The sequence below is a fragment of the Carassius gibelio genome, chromosome A8 (assembly GCF_023724105.1).
Source record: "Carassius gibelio isolate Cgi1373 ecotype wild population from Czech Republic chromosome A8, carGib1.2-hapl.c, whole genome shotgun sequence".
In the NCBI taxonomy this organism is placed as follows: Eukaryota; Metazoa; Chordata; class Actinopteri; order Cypriniformes; family Cyprinidae; genus Carassius; species Carassius gibelio.
In genome coordinates, this window is record NC_068378.1 from 7,732,211 (window position 1) to 7,745,827 (window position 13,617).

Consider the following 13,617-nt stretch of genomic DNA (forward strand, 5'->3'; position numbering starts at 1 on the left):
CAAAAACCATTTTGGTTTTACGTCTGACACTGTTAATCTGCAAAACACATAAATGTAAATTCACTGCACAACTAATTAAGTTAAAACAATGGCAAGAGTCTTTGAGTATTTCTCAATTAAGACATGTTAAGTATCATTGCTTCAGATTCTCAATTATTCAAGACGAGTTAACAGTCGGTAGTAAAATAAAGAGCAAATAAACTCATTACAAGCTATAAAGCAAATAGCCCAAAAACACAAAGAACAAAGATGCTAATTGAGTAAACCGTGCTTTATGGGTATCTAGCTTGAGTCATTAATTTATGATGCATACATATATATGTAAAAAAGCAAAACTAATCAAATGTAAAGCAGAGTACAAGTGGGATTGTGGAGGTTAAAATCCCATTAATTTTCTCTTTAGGGGAATTGATGATGATGTATAATAATTGAAGTTATTAAAAGCAAACACACTGTTATCTATAAGGTTTGTTAGTCGACTGCATGTGCTTTTTTTTTACCATCACCCCACATTATTAAATACTCTATTTTTAATTTTTTATAATTGCATTAACAGCTACATTTTAGGAAGAAAAATTACATTTCCAATGATTTAGCAAAGAAATGTCCACCAATCAGAGAACTCAATAGCACACACACACACACACACAGATAGATATGCATATATGTAGATGGATAGACTGCTGAAGAAGTGGACAGGCATGGTTGCACTCTATAGAATTAATGACTTAGTCTTGAATTATTGTATTACTTGCTATAATTATTCCCATTTCAAGCTGTTCTCACTCACTATCACTACGTGTAAGCAATTGTAATGTTTACACTATCAAACAAAACTCTTGAAAGGGTTCATTTTGATCCCTAGTCTTTATAAAGAGTCTGGGCCTGACTCTCTCTCATTCTCTCTTTCAGTCTAATAAGGTCCCGGTGGTCCAGCATGCTCACATGCACCCCCTGACCCCCCTCATCACCTACAGCAGTGAACACTTTTCTCCAGGAACTCCTCCAGCCCACCTCTCGCCGGAGATCCTGGACCCAAAGACAGGTATTATACGCTCTGCTTGCTTTTAACTGGACTTTTTGTCTTTCGTCATGTGACTGACTGACTGTGTTCCTCTGGTTCAGGTATTCCTCGGACCCCCCATCCCTCAGAGCTGTCCCCCTACTACCCACTGTCTCCTGGAGCCATGGGGCAGATCCCTCACCCATTAGGGTGGCTCGTCCCACAGTGAGTATCCCAAAGGTTCATAGATACGACCCACACAGCCTGATTGATACTGATTCGCTCTGATTCACTCTCTCTCTTTCTCTCTCTCTCTCTCTGTGCATCTCAGGCAGGGTCAACCCATGTATCCCATCACTGCCGGGGGTTTCCGTCACCCTTACCCAGCTCTTGCCATGAATGCGTCCATGTCCAGGTGAGTTGTGCGTGGCTGACTGATTCATTCTCCCATTCTACATCAGGTTTTGAAGAGTCACCACATTGACTCTCTTCACAGAGTTCGTTGGTGTATTTCAGTTTAAATTGATCAGGATAGAATGCACAAAGATTATTTAAAGGTTTAAAATCTTGATGAAATAGAAGTAGTGACAGATCTTTTATAAGTGTAGCGAATTATCAAAAACAATGATTTTGATTTAGTTTTGTGCATCAGTTGTTGATTGGAATTGAGATTTTGGGAGTTTCATATAAAAACAGAGATCGAGAGAGTAAGCTGGCTGGCCTAAAAAGTCAGTTATATTGCAAAAAAATAAGTGCAGCTGAATCTTTCACAGTTAGATTAATAGCATGCGTTTAGAAAATAGATGGGTCGAGTTGTCAAAACCAAACAGGCCATCAACATAGTAAGTACATTTGTGACCTCGGAGAACAAAACCAGTCTTAAATCACTGGGGATTATTTGTAGCAATAGCAAAAAATACATTGTATGCGTCAAAATTATTGTTTTTCCTTTTATGCCAAAAATCATTAGGATATTAATTAAAGATCATGTTCCATGAAGATATTTTGTAAATGTTCTGCTGTAAATATATTAAAACTACATTTTTGATTAGTAATATGCATTGCTACGAATTAATTTGGACAACTTCAAAGGTGATTTTCTCAGTATTTCAATTTTTTTTTGTACCCTCAGGTACCAAATTTTCAAATAGTTGTATCTCGGCCAAACATGTTCGATCCTAAACAACCATACATCAATGGAAAGCTTATTTATTCAGACGATTTATCATCAAATCTCAGTTTCGTAAAATGGACCCTTGTGACTGCTCTTGTGGTCCATGTTCACATTTAATTCATTAATATTAGTACTTATTTGTGTAATTAGACTGTAGCAATGTCCCCTTAAAACAAAGTTACCGTTTAGTTTTTGTTTCCTGGTTTGTTGAAAGCATCTGTGGTCTTTACAATTTTGTGAGAAATGCAGTATGTTAATTAAAAAACTACCAAATTGACTACCATAATCCATTTTTCTCTTAATTGTTCTTCTTTAACATGTACTGTGGTATTTTACGCTACAATTTCCTAACCATGAAAAGTTTGTTTGGAGTTTAATTCCCAGTCGTACACGCTCAAGATGAAACGGATCTGAATCGACAGAGCAGCTCTTGATTTAGTGCAAGCACTGGATTAAAAAAAGGAACGCTCTGTACTGAGCTTCTCTTGTTTGAGACGTGAGGGATCCCTGAATTATTCATAGAGAGTTCATAGTGATCAATAGTCCGTCCTCCTCCAGTCCTTTACAACCGTTGTCAGTACAAGCGAGTTTCTGCATTGGCTTTTGTGTGATACAGGACTACACTTTGAGAATAGACCTATTTTAGTATGTTTGATTCAATCCCTCCTTCCATTTGGTCCTGAATTGAAAAGAAATATATACTTCACAGTAAAGAGAGCCATGTGATATAACATTACTGAAATTTCACAAGCAAAAAAGATCCATTGTATATTGCCAATAGTATTTGGGTATTATTATGGGATGTTTGAGTTATTTTGAGACGTTGAAGGTCAAAGTGTGTAAATGTAGTCGGAGTGATGGTTTAGTGGTTTGCACACATTGGGCCTTGGTGCTCATGTAGGAAATACAGGTCCACTTTAGCCAAATCCTGTAAGATTGGATTGTGAAGATGTGCTTTCCTTTATTCCAGAAGGCGGTAACGCTTAATCAACGCTTGCTTTCTTTGCAGTTTGGTGTCCAGTCGCTTTTCTCCTCATATCGTTCCTCATCATCCTCACGGCCTTCATCAGACAGGCATCCCTCACCCAGCCATCGTCTCCCCAGCTATTAAACAAGAGCCCAACGGAGAACTCAGCCCAGCGGCTAATACGTAAGCACACACATACAATACACTTCCCTCCTCTTTTATTTCCTTGTAGTTTTTTTATATCTGTTTTTCTCACTGTCACTCCTTCACACACACACACACCAGTACAAAGGCTGACCCACCTGTTGTGTTGGTGTTTGCAGAAAGTCTCCAGTCCCTACTAAAAAGGAGGAGGACAGGAAACCTCACATAAAGAAGCCCCTAAACGCCTTCATGCTCTATATGAAAGAGATGAGGGCCAAAGTGGTGGCCGAGTGCACGCTGAAAGAAAGTGCTGCCATCAACCAGATCCTCGGCCGCAGGGTGAGGGAAAAGTTTAGTCTTCATTTGAGTGAACCAGTCACAGTGGTCCGAAAAAAATCTTACCTACTTGCCTATATTAACCATTCCTTAAATGATTCCTTATATCCTAACATATTCAAATTTGTATATGCTTTTGTTATGTTCTGTATATTTGTATATTGTCAATCTAGAAATTGATGAAGTGACTGTGGTGTTTGTGTTTGCAGTGGCATTCTCTATCACGAGAGGAACAGGCCAAATACTACGAGCTGGCCAGGAAAGAGAGGCAGCTGCACTCTCAACTCTACCCTGGCTGGTCCGCGCGAGATAACTATGTGAGTCAGACGTTTCAGCACACACAGCCTTACTCTCACTTTTGTACACTATTAAATTGCACTTTCCATCAGTACGGTTGGGTTTCACTTGCTGTTTTAGTAAAGAAATAGAGGAAGAAATCCCTTTTTTTTTTTTTTTGTTAGAATGTTATAAATTATACATAGAGTTTTACATTACATTAGTTTTGTCCCGAACTACTTAGCCTCTACTGAATGATATTTAGTGCATTTATAACTAGTGTTGTTTTGGTGTCATTTAATATGCTGTTGGAGATGTTTTTATTTTATTTTTTATATTTTCAATTTCATTTTCATTTAAAAGTAGGATTTAGGATTTGTTAATTCAGTAATTGTTTCTGTTAGTACTTATGTTGCCATTTTTATTCATCTTATAAGGTATATAATTAGGTATAGCTAGTTTGGTACCAAATTAAATTGGAAATGTTTATTTTAGTTAATGTGTATTTTATTTCAAGTAACAGTTTATTTATGGTTTTATTTTTAAATTGCCCCTATTATGGGTCATGAAAGGTTCATATTTTGGTTTTGGGAGTCCCCAACAACAGGTTGACATGGATGCAATATGCATTTATTTACCTTTATTTAATGAGTGACTCTCAAATGATTCGATCAACGATTCATTTTTCCAAACTCCTCCTTTGCGTGACACTAATCAGCCTGTATCTTGCCTGTAATGTCTGATAAAGCAGTGTTTGTGAGCACAGTGTTGCTTTGTTTACAGCGGTTACGCTCCAAAAGCAACATCTAGTGGCAAACAGTTAATTTGCATTTTTCATTCAGACCAACGCAACAAGAACAACAAGTGGACTGGAAATATGCTAATGTTTCATATCGACTTCAACATGAAACAGCTCGGGATTCGTTTGAAAAACGACTCATTTCAATGATTCAGAGTCGACTCTTTCTTTTGACAGACAATAACTTTATACATGGTGCACTTTCAGATTTTAATCTTTGCAGGGTGTTTTCATTCACTTAGAGCTGTTACACATGCCTTATTTATTTATGTGGTGAATTGTTGTGTAATAAGTGGTTTGCCTGCACCGTTTCCCTTAAATGTCCATTTAGTTTGAACTTGGCGCTTGCTCACAACTGCTGTGTTCACGGAAGCTTTGCGTTCAAATATTTAAATTCAAATCAATATTTTGTGTCTAATTATTTACTTATGTTGCAAGTAGCCGTGTAATAAGCGGGATAATGTACATCCAGCCGGTTGTTATCTCAGAATAAACCCTGACAGGGTGATCAGGACCCCAACGCCAAGCTCTGTTACCCTGTTTTTACTGGCTGATAAATTGATACATTTTATAAATGGTATCATTAATTTGGATGTTTATTTAAGGTTTCTAACTAGAAAAAAAAACACCGATCAGTGTTTCAAACTGATCAACACCGATCAGTGTTTCAAACAAAGAGTCACAAAACCAGAAAAGGTTTGACAGCCAGAGGTTGACGCATCTAAAAGTTAACTACCTCGATTCACTGATCATTTGTTAAAGAATTTTAGGCCTAATTTTGAATCCTATTCATGGAAAGTTCCAAATGTTCTTTATATTACATTACTGCACTTCTTTGATGCTTTTGTCCACTCAACTCTATTATTATTTTATTTATGTTTTGCTTCGTTCTGTATTTATCGCTCTAACTCTATTTCCATCTCTCTCGTCCTCTGTCTCTCTCTCTCTCTCTCTGTATTTTTGCTCTCCAGGGCAGGCGGAAGAAGAGGAAGAGAGATAACAAGACAGACTCAACACCAGAGGGTGAGCGTGCACGCACACACACAATCGCACAGCCTTTTCTCTCTCGCCTTGTCCATTTCTAACCGCGCTCTCTCCTCCTTGCTAACATGCAGCTTATGAGGTCCAGTGCTAGTACAGACAGGTACAGTATGTCTGCAGGCTTAGGGGCCGTTCACACAGGATCTTCTATGGTTTAATTATTTGTCTATATATATATACATGCAACGAATGGACGTCTTTGGCAGTTGCACCACGTCTTGCTATATTTTCATCATACTTCACCATTAGCAATGAGAGGCCATATCAGTTCAGTGAATCGCTTTCCGTTTTAAAACAATGGACCGATCTGATTAATGTACGAGTGAGAGATATAAGCAAACTAAGTGTTTATTGTTAGTGTACCTTCTGTTTGATTCTGCTGCGCTCAGTTTAGCTATTTTTGAAGCACGAACGTGTCCTGTGTGAACGTCCTCTTAGACAGCCAGTGTCAGAACTGTAGAGGTCAGCCCACTCTTCATTGTGATCTCATCCTCGACTACGTCTACCATTTGAGTACAGTGACGTCAATAAATTAACACAACACCATTTCCATTTTGTGTTTGGTATTGTATGGGTGAATCTCATTAAAAATGTCTAGAAGAACATGTCTAGGTCATATTTCACCCCAAAATCAAATGATATTTTGCATAAAGATAACGAAACATGACGCTGTACTTTTTTTCAGCTGATTCTTATTAATGTAATGCTGCATTAAATCTAAAGAGACCAGTCTTGTGTTTTTTGGCCAAAGCGTTCGAAAGGGAAAAAAATATCTCCTCGACACTAGGTGGTGCTGTGCCAAAATTTTGCAGATACACTTAGATTATAATTATTATAACACACACCAAGTTTGGTTTGTATATGATAAAGCGGTGTGGGGAGAGCCTCATTTCAGCCCCATTTCAACAATATTACCCCTACAAGCTAATGTGAACATCAATTGCATGGTCTGTAAATTTGCAACAAACAAATGTACTGTACATTAGGGCTGCATGATTAATCGAACGCAATTAATTGCGATTGTCGTGTGAATTAGCTGTAAATCTCCATCACCTGTTTTCAGGTGAAGCAGCATTCACTACGCCAGACCCCCAAAAATTGCCAGAACATTGCTGGGTCGCCTTCTGTGTGAAAGCAAACAAGTCCTGGTATTGATCCCATGTCGGGGACTAATAACATTGCCGGGTTCAGTCCCGGAATGAGCGCTGTGCGAACAAAAGCCAGATTTCATGCCTTAAAGGGTGGGACGTAGTGATGAAGCACGTTATAGTGTGACTCTTTTAGTGAGTGTCTTGAAGGCAGATCAACAATCACAACGAAAAAAATATGTGCAAACTAACGAAGCAGAGATCAGTTTGTTCCTCACTTTCCGCGCTGAAGCGGAGATCATTCGCTTGCTTCTGTGAAAGTTAACATGTCCGGCGTTTTCGACTCGTACATTACACGTCACACTTTGATGTCACGCTTCATTACGGGACCTTTACGGGTTGTGTTTGTATGCATGCACATTTTCTGGGTAATCACTGGCAGTGTGGAAGGCGCAAAATCTAGCGACCCGGGAACAATTGCCGGGACACATTACCCATGTATTTCTGGAATCGCAGTGTGAAGGTGGCTTTACAAGCTCTGCAAAATCCCGTTCATATTTGCAGATGATATAATTGTAGGATTATGAAATCAAAGAAATCGTTCGTGATAATGACAGCTGTTTGCGTATCTTCTCAGTGAACTACGACTCTGTGTAGTAAATGCTGCTCCATCTGAGAACATGTGAAAATATCATATTTAATAACGTTTTTACTCCAAATTCAATTAATAATTTCAGTCGAGTGTTTAACATAAATCCCCTCCCTGTTGCTTCTTAAACAGAATAATTAAGGCACACAATATTTCATTGCATTCTAATCAGTGATAAAGGCTATGTCGATTAGCATTTCATTTATAGATATACTTTATAATGATAAAATGGTGGTGGTATCATGATATTACTGCGTTATTAAGCGCAAGGTTGGGGGTCCGATTCCCTGGGAACACATGATATGTAAAATTTTATAGCCTGAATGCACTGTAAATCGCTTTGGATAAAAGCGTCTGCTAAATGCATAAATTTAATTTAATTTAATTATTCTAAATAGTACTATAATATAAAATTAAAGACTTAAAGAGCTTTTTAAGACCTGCACATATAAAATGAATACCAAATGAGTGAGGTCAATGTCTTTGGTAACACAGTAAACTGTTAATGACTGTAAAAAGTAAGATTTTTTTTTATAAAATTATAATTTCATACTAATTAAAGAACATAAAAATATATCTAAGTGTCTTAATTGTTTCGATTTTTATTATGCTTTAGCTTGTCAATCCGACGGATCACATTTACAAACATGGGTTGATTTTCACATTGGTCTGAACAAAAACAGCTTATTGAAAGTGCAGATTCATTCTCTGTCAGCAGGAGGCGCTTACAGAATGGCAGAAATACAGTGGTTTCCGCGGTAGCTGCTGGAAACAAAGCTGCGCAGGAGGATTTAAAACATGCAGCGCTCATATTTATTCAATCATATCATAGCCTTTTGAAGTTTAATAGTCACATTGCAATTCTTGTCTTTTCCCCAAATTTAAGACCTCTTGAAATCATAAATTAGACAAATTAGGAAACGTGGAAACCATAAGAACATAATTCAGTGCAAACATTTCTGTCTTGAAATTGGCACTAAAGGTTCGTTGACTATGCATTTAACCTTTACCTAATTTGAGGCAAGTGCAACTCTGGCGTTAGAGGTGTATATTTCCTACTTCTTTGTGAGCAGAGGTGTAATAGTGATTTAAATTTAAATCTTTCATTACAACGTTTCCGAACATATGGGTATCCTTTTGAACTTGGTAAAATGATAATCTGTTTAGCATCTTGTCTGGAAAATAAGTCAATTTTTCATTTATTTTCGCTAATATTAGTGAATGTTCAAATTCGAGTGCTTCTCCTGGTGGCTGGAAACTATAGCGACCTCTCCTGGTTGGAGGTAGTATTAAGATCATGAACTGAATGCTATATTTCCATGGCTTAGTTACAAAACTGATCATCTGAGTTTAATATGATCGAGTGGGCCGTGCTCAAAGACACTGCTCGGACCGCCAGTTGCACATCCCTGCCTTGATATATATATAGATGCATTGCGGCAATGAGAATTTGGTGGGAAAATGAAAAGTAACTCAGGGCATTTAAAAATAATGACAAGTGGCTCTAATAATAAGATTTAAAAAAATAATAATTTCTTGATTTGTGATGAATGTTAAAAATTGCAGGTTTGTGCACGTGTATCCCTGTTTCTGCTAAGTTTGCTCTCATCTCTGCTGTTATTTAACAAATCTGTTAACTCTGAACGGTTGGAAATCCTCATCATTCATTTAGTGTGACTTCCGTCATCTTTCAGATTTCTCGGCAGGGAATAAGAAGCCATGTGTGCAGTACTTCCCTCAGGAGAAGATGATTGACAGCCCGGCCTCCTCCCACGGCAGCATGCTGGACTCTCCAGCCACGCCCTCTGCGGCCCTGGCCTCGCCCGCCGCTCCCGCCCCCACTCACTCGGAGCAGGCCCAGCCGCTGTCACTCACCACCAAACCTGACCGCCACCATCACTTCCCTCTACTCTCCAAAGCCTCCTCATCCTCATGTACTTCATCATCCTCCTCTTCCTCCCAGCCAACCAGCTCCTCAGGCAGTCGGTCAACCCCGCCTCTTTTGTCTCGGCCACTCCCCTTGGCTTCCCTGCACGCCTCTCTCTTGTCTCCGTCCTCCCCGTTCCACCAGGCCGCTCTTCACTCCCATCATGCTTTGTTCCAGTCCCAGCCGCTCTCTTTAGTAACTAAATCAGCTGACTGACTCTTCAAAAGCAATTCTCTCTTAATGTCTTTTACATAATGCTGTATATTGCTTTTTACCTTTTGGAGAAATAGATGTCAGGTTAACTTTTTTGACAAGTGAAAAGGAAATAAATATTATTGGTCAATATTTGATCACCTGCTTTTCTGTGTCTGTATAAAACAATGTATTTTTTTGTAATGTCTACTTTGGAACTGGTTTCTTATTTGATGCATTTATTCAGTAAACTTGTATAAAATAATACATGTATTAAAAACTACTTTTAAAAGACAAGAAGGAAAAAATCTTTAAGCTTGCCTGTAATTAATGGTAGTTTTGGAGTATAATTCATAGTACTGGCAATTTATTAGACCTCTTTGCAATGACCCCTCTACCCCAGTTTTGAAGTGCGTGTGAACTTGTTAAATAAAACTTGTAAATTGTTTCTAAAAATGAATGTTATTGTCTTCTTGGGGGTCACTTTTTAATAAATTGGTTATGTCATGATTTAAACCATCTTTTCTATCAATAAATATTAAATAAAATCATAATTTATATAAGAGTGGTTGAATATGTAGCCTGAGTTTAGCTATCGATTAGTAAGGGTGAGTTAGTTTGAGATCAAATGTAGATATGTAATAATTGATAAACAATTAAATAAAAATACACAAGCATTTAAAAGTTCGGTGTCAGATCGGATTTTTAAAATGATAGATATATCATGATAATATGCCGATTTGAAGCTCAGGAAACATTTCTGATGATCAATGTTGAAAACAAAAAAAGCTGCAATACGTTTTTAGGAGAATCTCTGATGCAGCCAACATTTCATTTTGCCTAAAAATGTTGAAAAATTCTGGTTCTTTATTTTCTCACCATAATTAATCATGTTTTTGTTTTGTTTTTTTGTATGTGAAATGTGTTTAATATTATGTTTTGGTCATTTAAATGTTAATTTAATTAAAGTACTGAATATCAGTTCAGTGCCTTGAAACGGTTTTAAATATGGGATAGTGAAAAAGAGGTCAAGATTACAAATCGACAGGCAAAAAAAAAAAACATTTTGATGTGTTACGGCTTTTTAGTTCATTAGATGAATAATAATAGAAAAAAAAAATTGTGAATAATTCTAACAACTAATATTTGCTAATATGATTCTAATCAAATGAATGACTTCGAATAAGTCAAGGAACAAGTGTAGGCTACATTGTGTTTCACAAATGTGTCCGTGGGAAACGCCACACTGTTAGCTCAAATGCAGGGATTTTGTAATACTCTAAAAACAACATCTAGAGCACCGAACGATAGCATAATAATCTTCTCCAGAAACCCTGCTGATATAAGAGGAATTAGAGTTAAATCTTTAATAGGTGGAATTTAGGCAAACCGCACTGGAAAATAAACAGATGAGCCAGAGCAACAAAAAAGTCTGCCAAAAATAAAGACGGGTTTAAAAAAAAAATTATAGACATCTGTTCCTTCCTGGAATGCAAAGTCCCAAAACAACGACAAAAAGCAGGTCAGACCCTGCCTTCTCTTTTCCTCTCACTTTCTCGCGCTGCGTCTTTATTTGTGGCTTGGCGAGCCGCTGCTGGCGCTGTGATCGAGAGCGTGCTCACAGGATGGAGCTCCAGGGAGCTCATTAGGCTTTTCAATTAGTGGAAAATACACAAGGTAGAGTCCTCTGCTTTTTAGGGTCTTTAGAAACGGGAAGAGATGCCAAGAACGGTCCCCTTCACTTTCCCCTGAGCTGAGAAGCAGGGCAGAGGTGACACCCTCCACAGACCTCCTATAATCCTGACGGGTGTCCGAGCCTCCAAAGACCACCGAGACCCTAATTAAACCCTGACACTTAAATCGGCCGCTCATAAAATTTACATTTCAACAAACGCGAGGCCTCACAATAATGACCGGGGTCCCAAAATTGAGCTTGCTTGCGAATTACATTACACCAGTGACATGAATGATATATTTTCAGTTCAAAATAGAGAAATTGGACTTTTATTTGCACCCCTGATTATTCCTCTCAGAGCTTTTCTCGTGAAACCGCTGTCAAGAAACTCTCTGTCCACAGCCTCAGTGAACCAGGGTTGCCAGGTGTGTGTAACAAAATAACCCCAATTGCAGTGACCATATACCAAATATCAAACTCAAAATATACCCCATACCTAAAATAAATATTTTTCAGTCACTGATATGAAAATTTAAATCACTAAACTAGTGATCATAAACACAGCTGGAAGGCACTCTACTAGTAGCCCTTCTTCACAAACATAGTATCTTGCACAGTTTTATCGCTAGCGGAATATGAAATATTTCAACACTCTTTAAAGAATGCTGTGTTGTTTCAGTCCAACTTTGTGTCTGAAATTGACTAACCTAACTTTTGGGTTAAAGATGTTACCCAATGGTTGGTTTAGTCCATATTTGACCCAAAGTTGGACTGAAACAACCCAGCATTTTTAGAGTAAATACAAGCATTTCAGTCAAATGTAGTTTATGTAATATGTCAAACTAGCAGGGATAAATCAACAAGAAGCAACAGTTTACAAGAAGCCCAAAACTGAACAGTATAATCTCAAACACGATCTCAACTCCAATTTGTATTTTTTATTTATTTATTTATTTTTACATCTCGCAATTCTGTTTAATTATTATTATTATTATTTTGCAACAGAATAAAAATGTAAAAGGTAATGGCGACGTTTTTTTGTTTTTTATTTCCCAATTCTCACTTTTTTTTCTCACAAATTGGGATTTTTATGTTTTTATAAAGTGAGTTCATATCTCACAATTTTTACTCTTTTTTTTCTGAAATCTAAGTTCATATTTCGCAATATTTTCTTAAAGTTCTGAGTTTATATCTTGTGATTAAGGTTTTTGCCCCCACCACAGAGTGAAAAAATAAAAAACACAATTGCAACTTCTCAGAATTCTGAGTTTAAATCTTTAAAACTTTTCTCACAGGGTTTATATCTTGCAATTCACAGAATAATAATAATATTAATAAAATGACAATTGCAAACCCCCCCCCCCCCCCTGCAATTGTCAGTCTTTACCCTTCACAATTCTGACATTGTGAGATAAAAAGTTGATCATTTTCATTTTTTTTTTACCTTGCATCACCAAACTTGATTTAATAGCATGCAGTTATTTCACAATTCCTATTAAATACACCTTGAAAAAAAAAAAGTCCTCAGTGGCAGTATTCAGCCATCTGTGTGTGTTCACTGCAATAATGTGCCATAACAAGATTCAGACCCGCTCCATCCAGAGCTGTAAACGACGCTCCTCACACTGCCAGCAAAAGCCAATCAAGTCAACTGTGAGGAAATGCAACGCATCATTTTCACTAATTGCTTAATGATGTCTTACAGTTTGTGCTGGTTCCCATATGATTCAACTATGAGCGGTTTTAACAGCATACGGTGGCACTGCCCCCTCTGTCAGATGTATCTGTGTGACACGCGGTGTGTGTGCGAGTGTGTGTGTGTGTGTGTGAGCATGCAGACAGACAGGTTGACACACGTTGAGTGCTCATTTCCCTCTTTGCCCTCAGGTGAGGTACAGACCTGTCAGTCACATGCACACAAAAGCTTATATTTTATTTTGCTCGGCAGTCATTAGAGAAGCGAGAAATATGCCTTGCATCATCCAGGGCCCTGCAATGCTCTCTGGGGCCCCGTGTGTCTCTGTGTGTACCCTTAGCTCTAGACCCATCAACCAAATTAAAGGTAATGAGTTGTCAGACAACAGAGAAAGCCTGGCTCCTTAAGGCTAGGACTCTGATGCGCTGGCCTATTCTCCATACGCCCACCGACACACACACACACACGCCGGGCTGAGTGACTTTAATATGACTGGCCTGTTAGAGAGATTGGCTGGAGAAAGATATCTGTGGTTATTCTCCCAAGCTTGTTTTCTCCAAGTCAATTCTTGGAAAAGTGCTTGTTAACTCCAGTGGATTGCAGGCACAGCACTGTTTTGTGTTTACCTGATGAGTTCAGACATTATTTAA

The 13,617-nt window shown here is 38.0% G+C and overlaps 1 protein-coding gene across 1 annotated transcript in view; it reads left to right on the forward strand.

Moving 5' to 3' along the window:
- Window positions 1–10,056, forward strand: part of LOC128018304 (transcription factor 7-like 1-B) — a 53,888-nt gene extending 43,832 nt beyond the window's left edge. The window contains exons 5-12 of the mRNA XM_052603748.1: window positions 913–1,045; window positions 1,126–1,228; window positions 1,335–1,418; window positions 3,187–3,327; window positions 3,468–3,627; window positions 3,834–3,941; window positions 5,671–5,722; window positions 9,172–10,056. Coding sequence (XP_052459708.1) covers window positions 913–1,045; window positions 1,126–1,228; window positions 1,335–1,418; window positions 3,187–3,327; window positions 3,468–3,627; window positions 3,834–3,941; window positions 5,671–5,722; window positions 9,172–9,620 — 1,230 coding nt within the window. The 3' untranslated portion in view covers window positions 9,621–10,056. The remainder of the gene's footprint in view (window positions 1–912; window positions 1,046–1,125; window positions 1,229–1,334; window positions 1,419–3,186; window positions 3,328–3,467; window positions 3,628–3,833; window positions 3,942–5,670; window positions 5,723–9,171) is intronic.
- The last annotated feature ends 3,561 nt before the right edge of the window (window positions 10,057–13,617 follow it).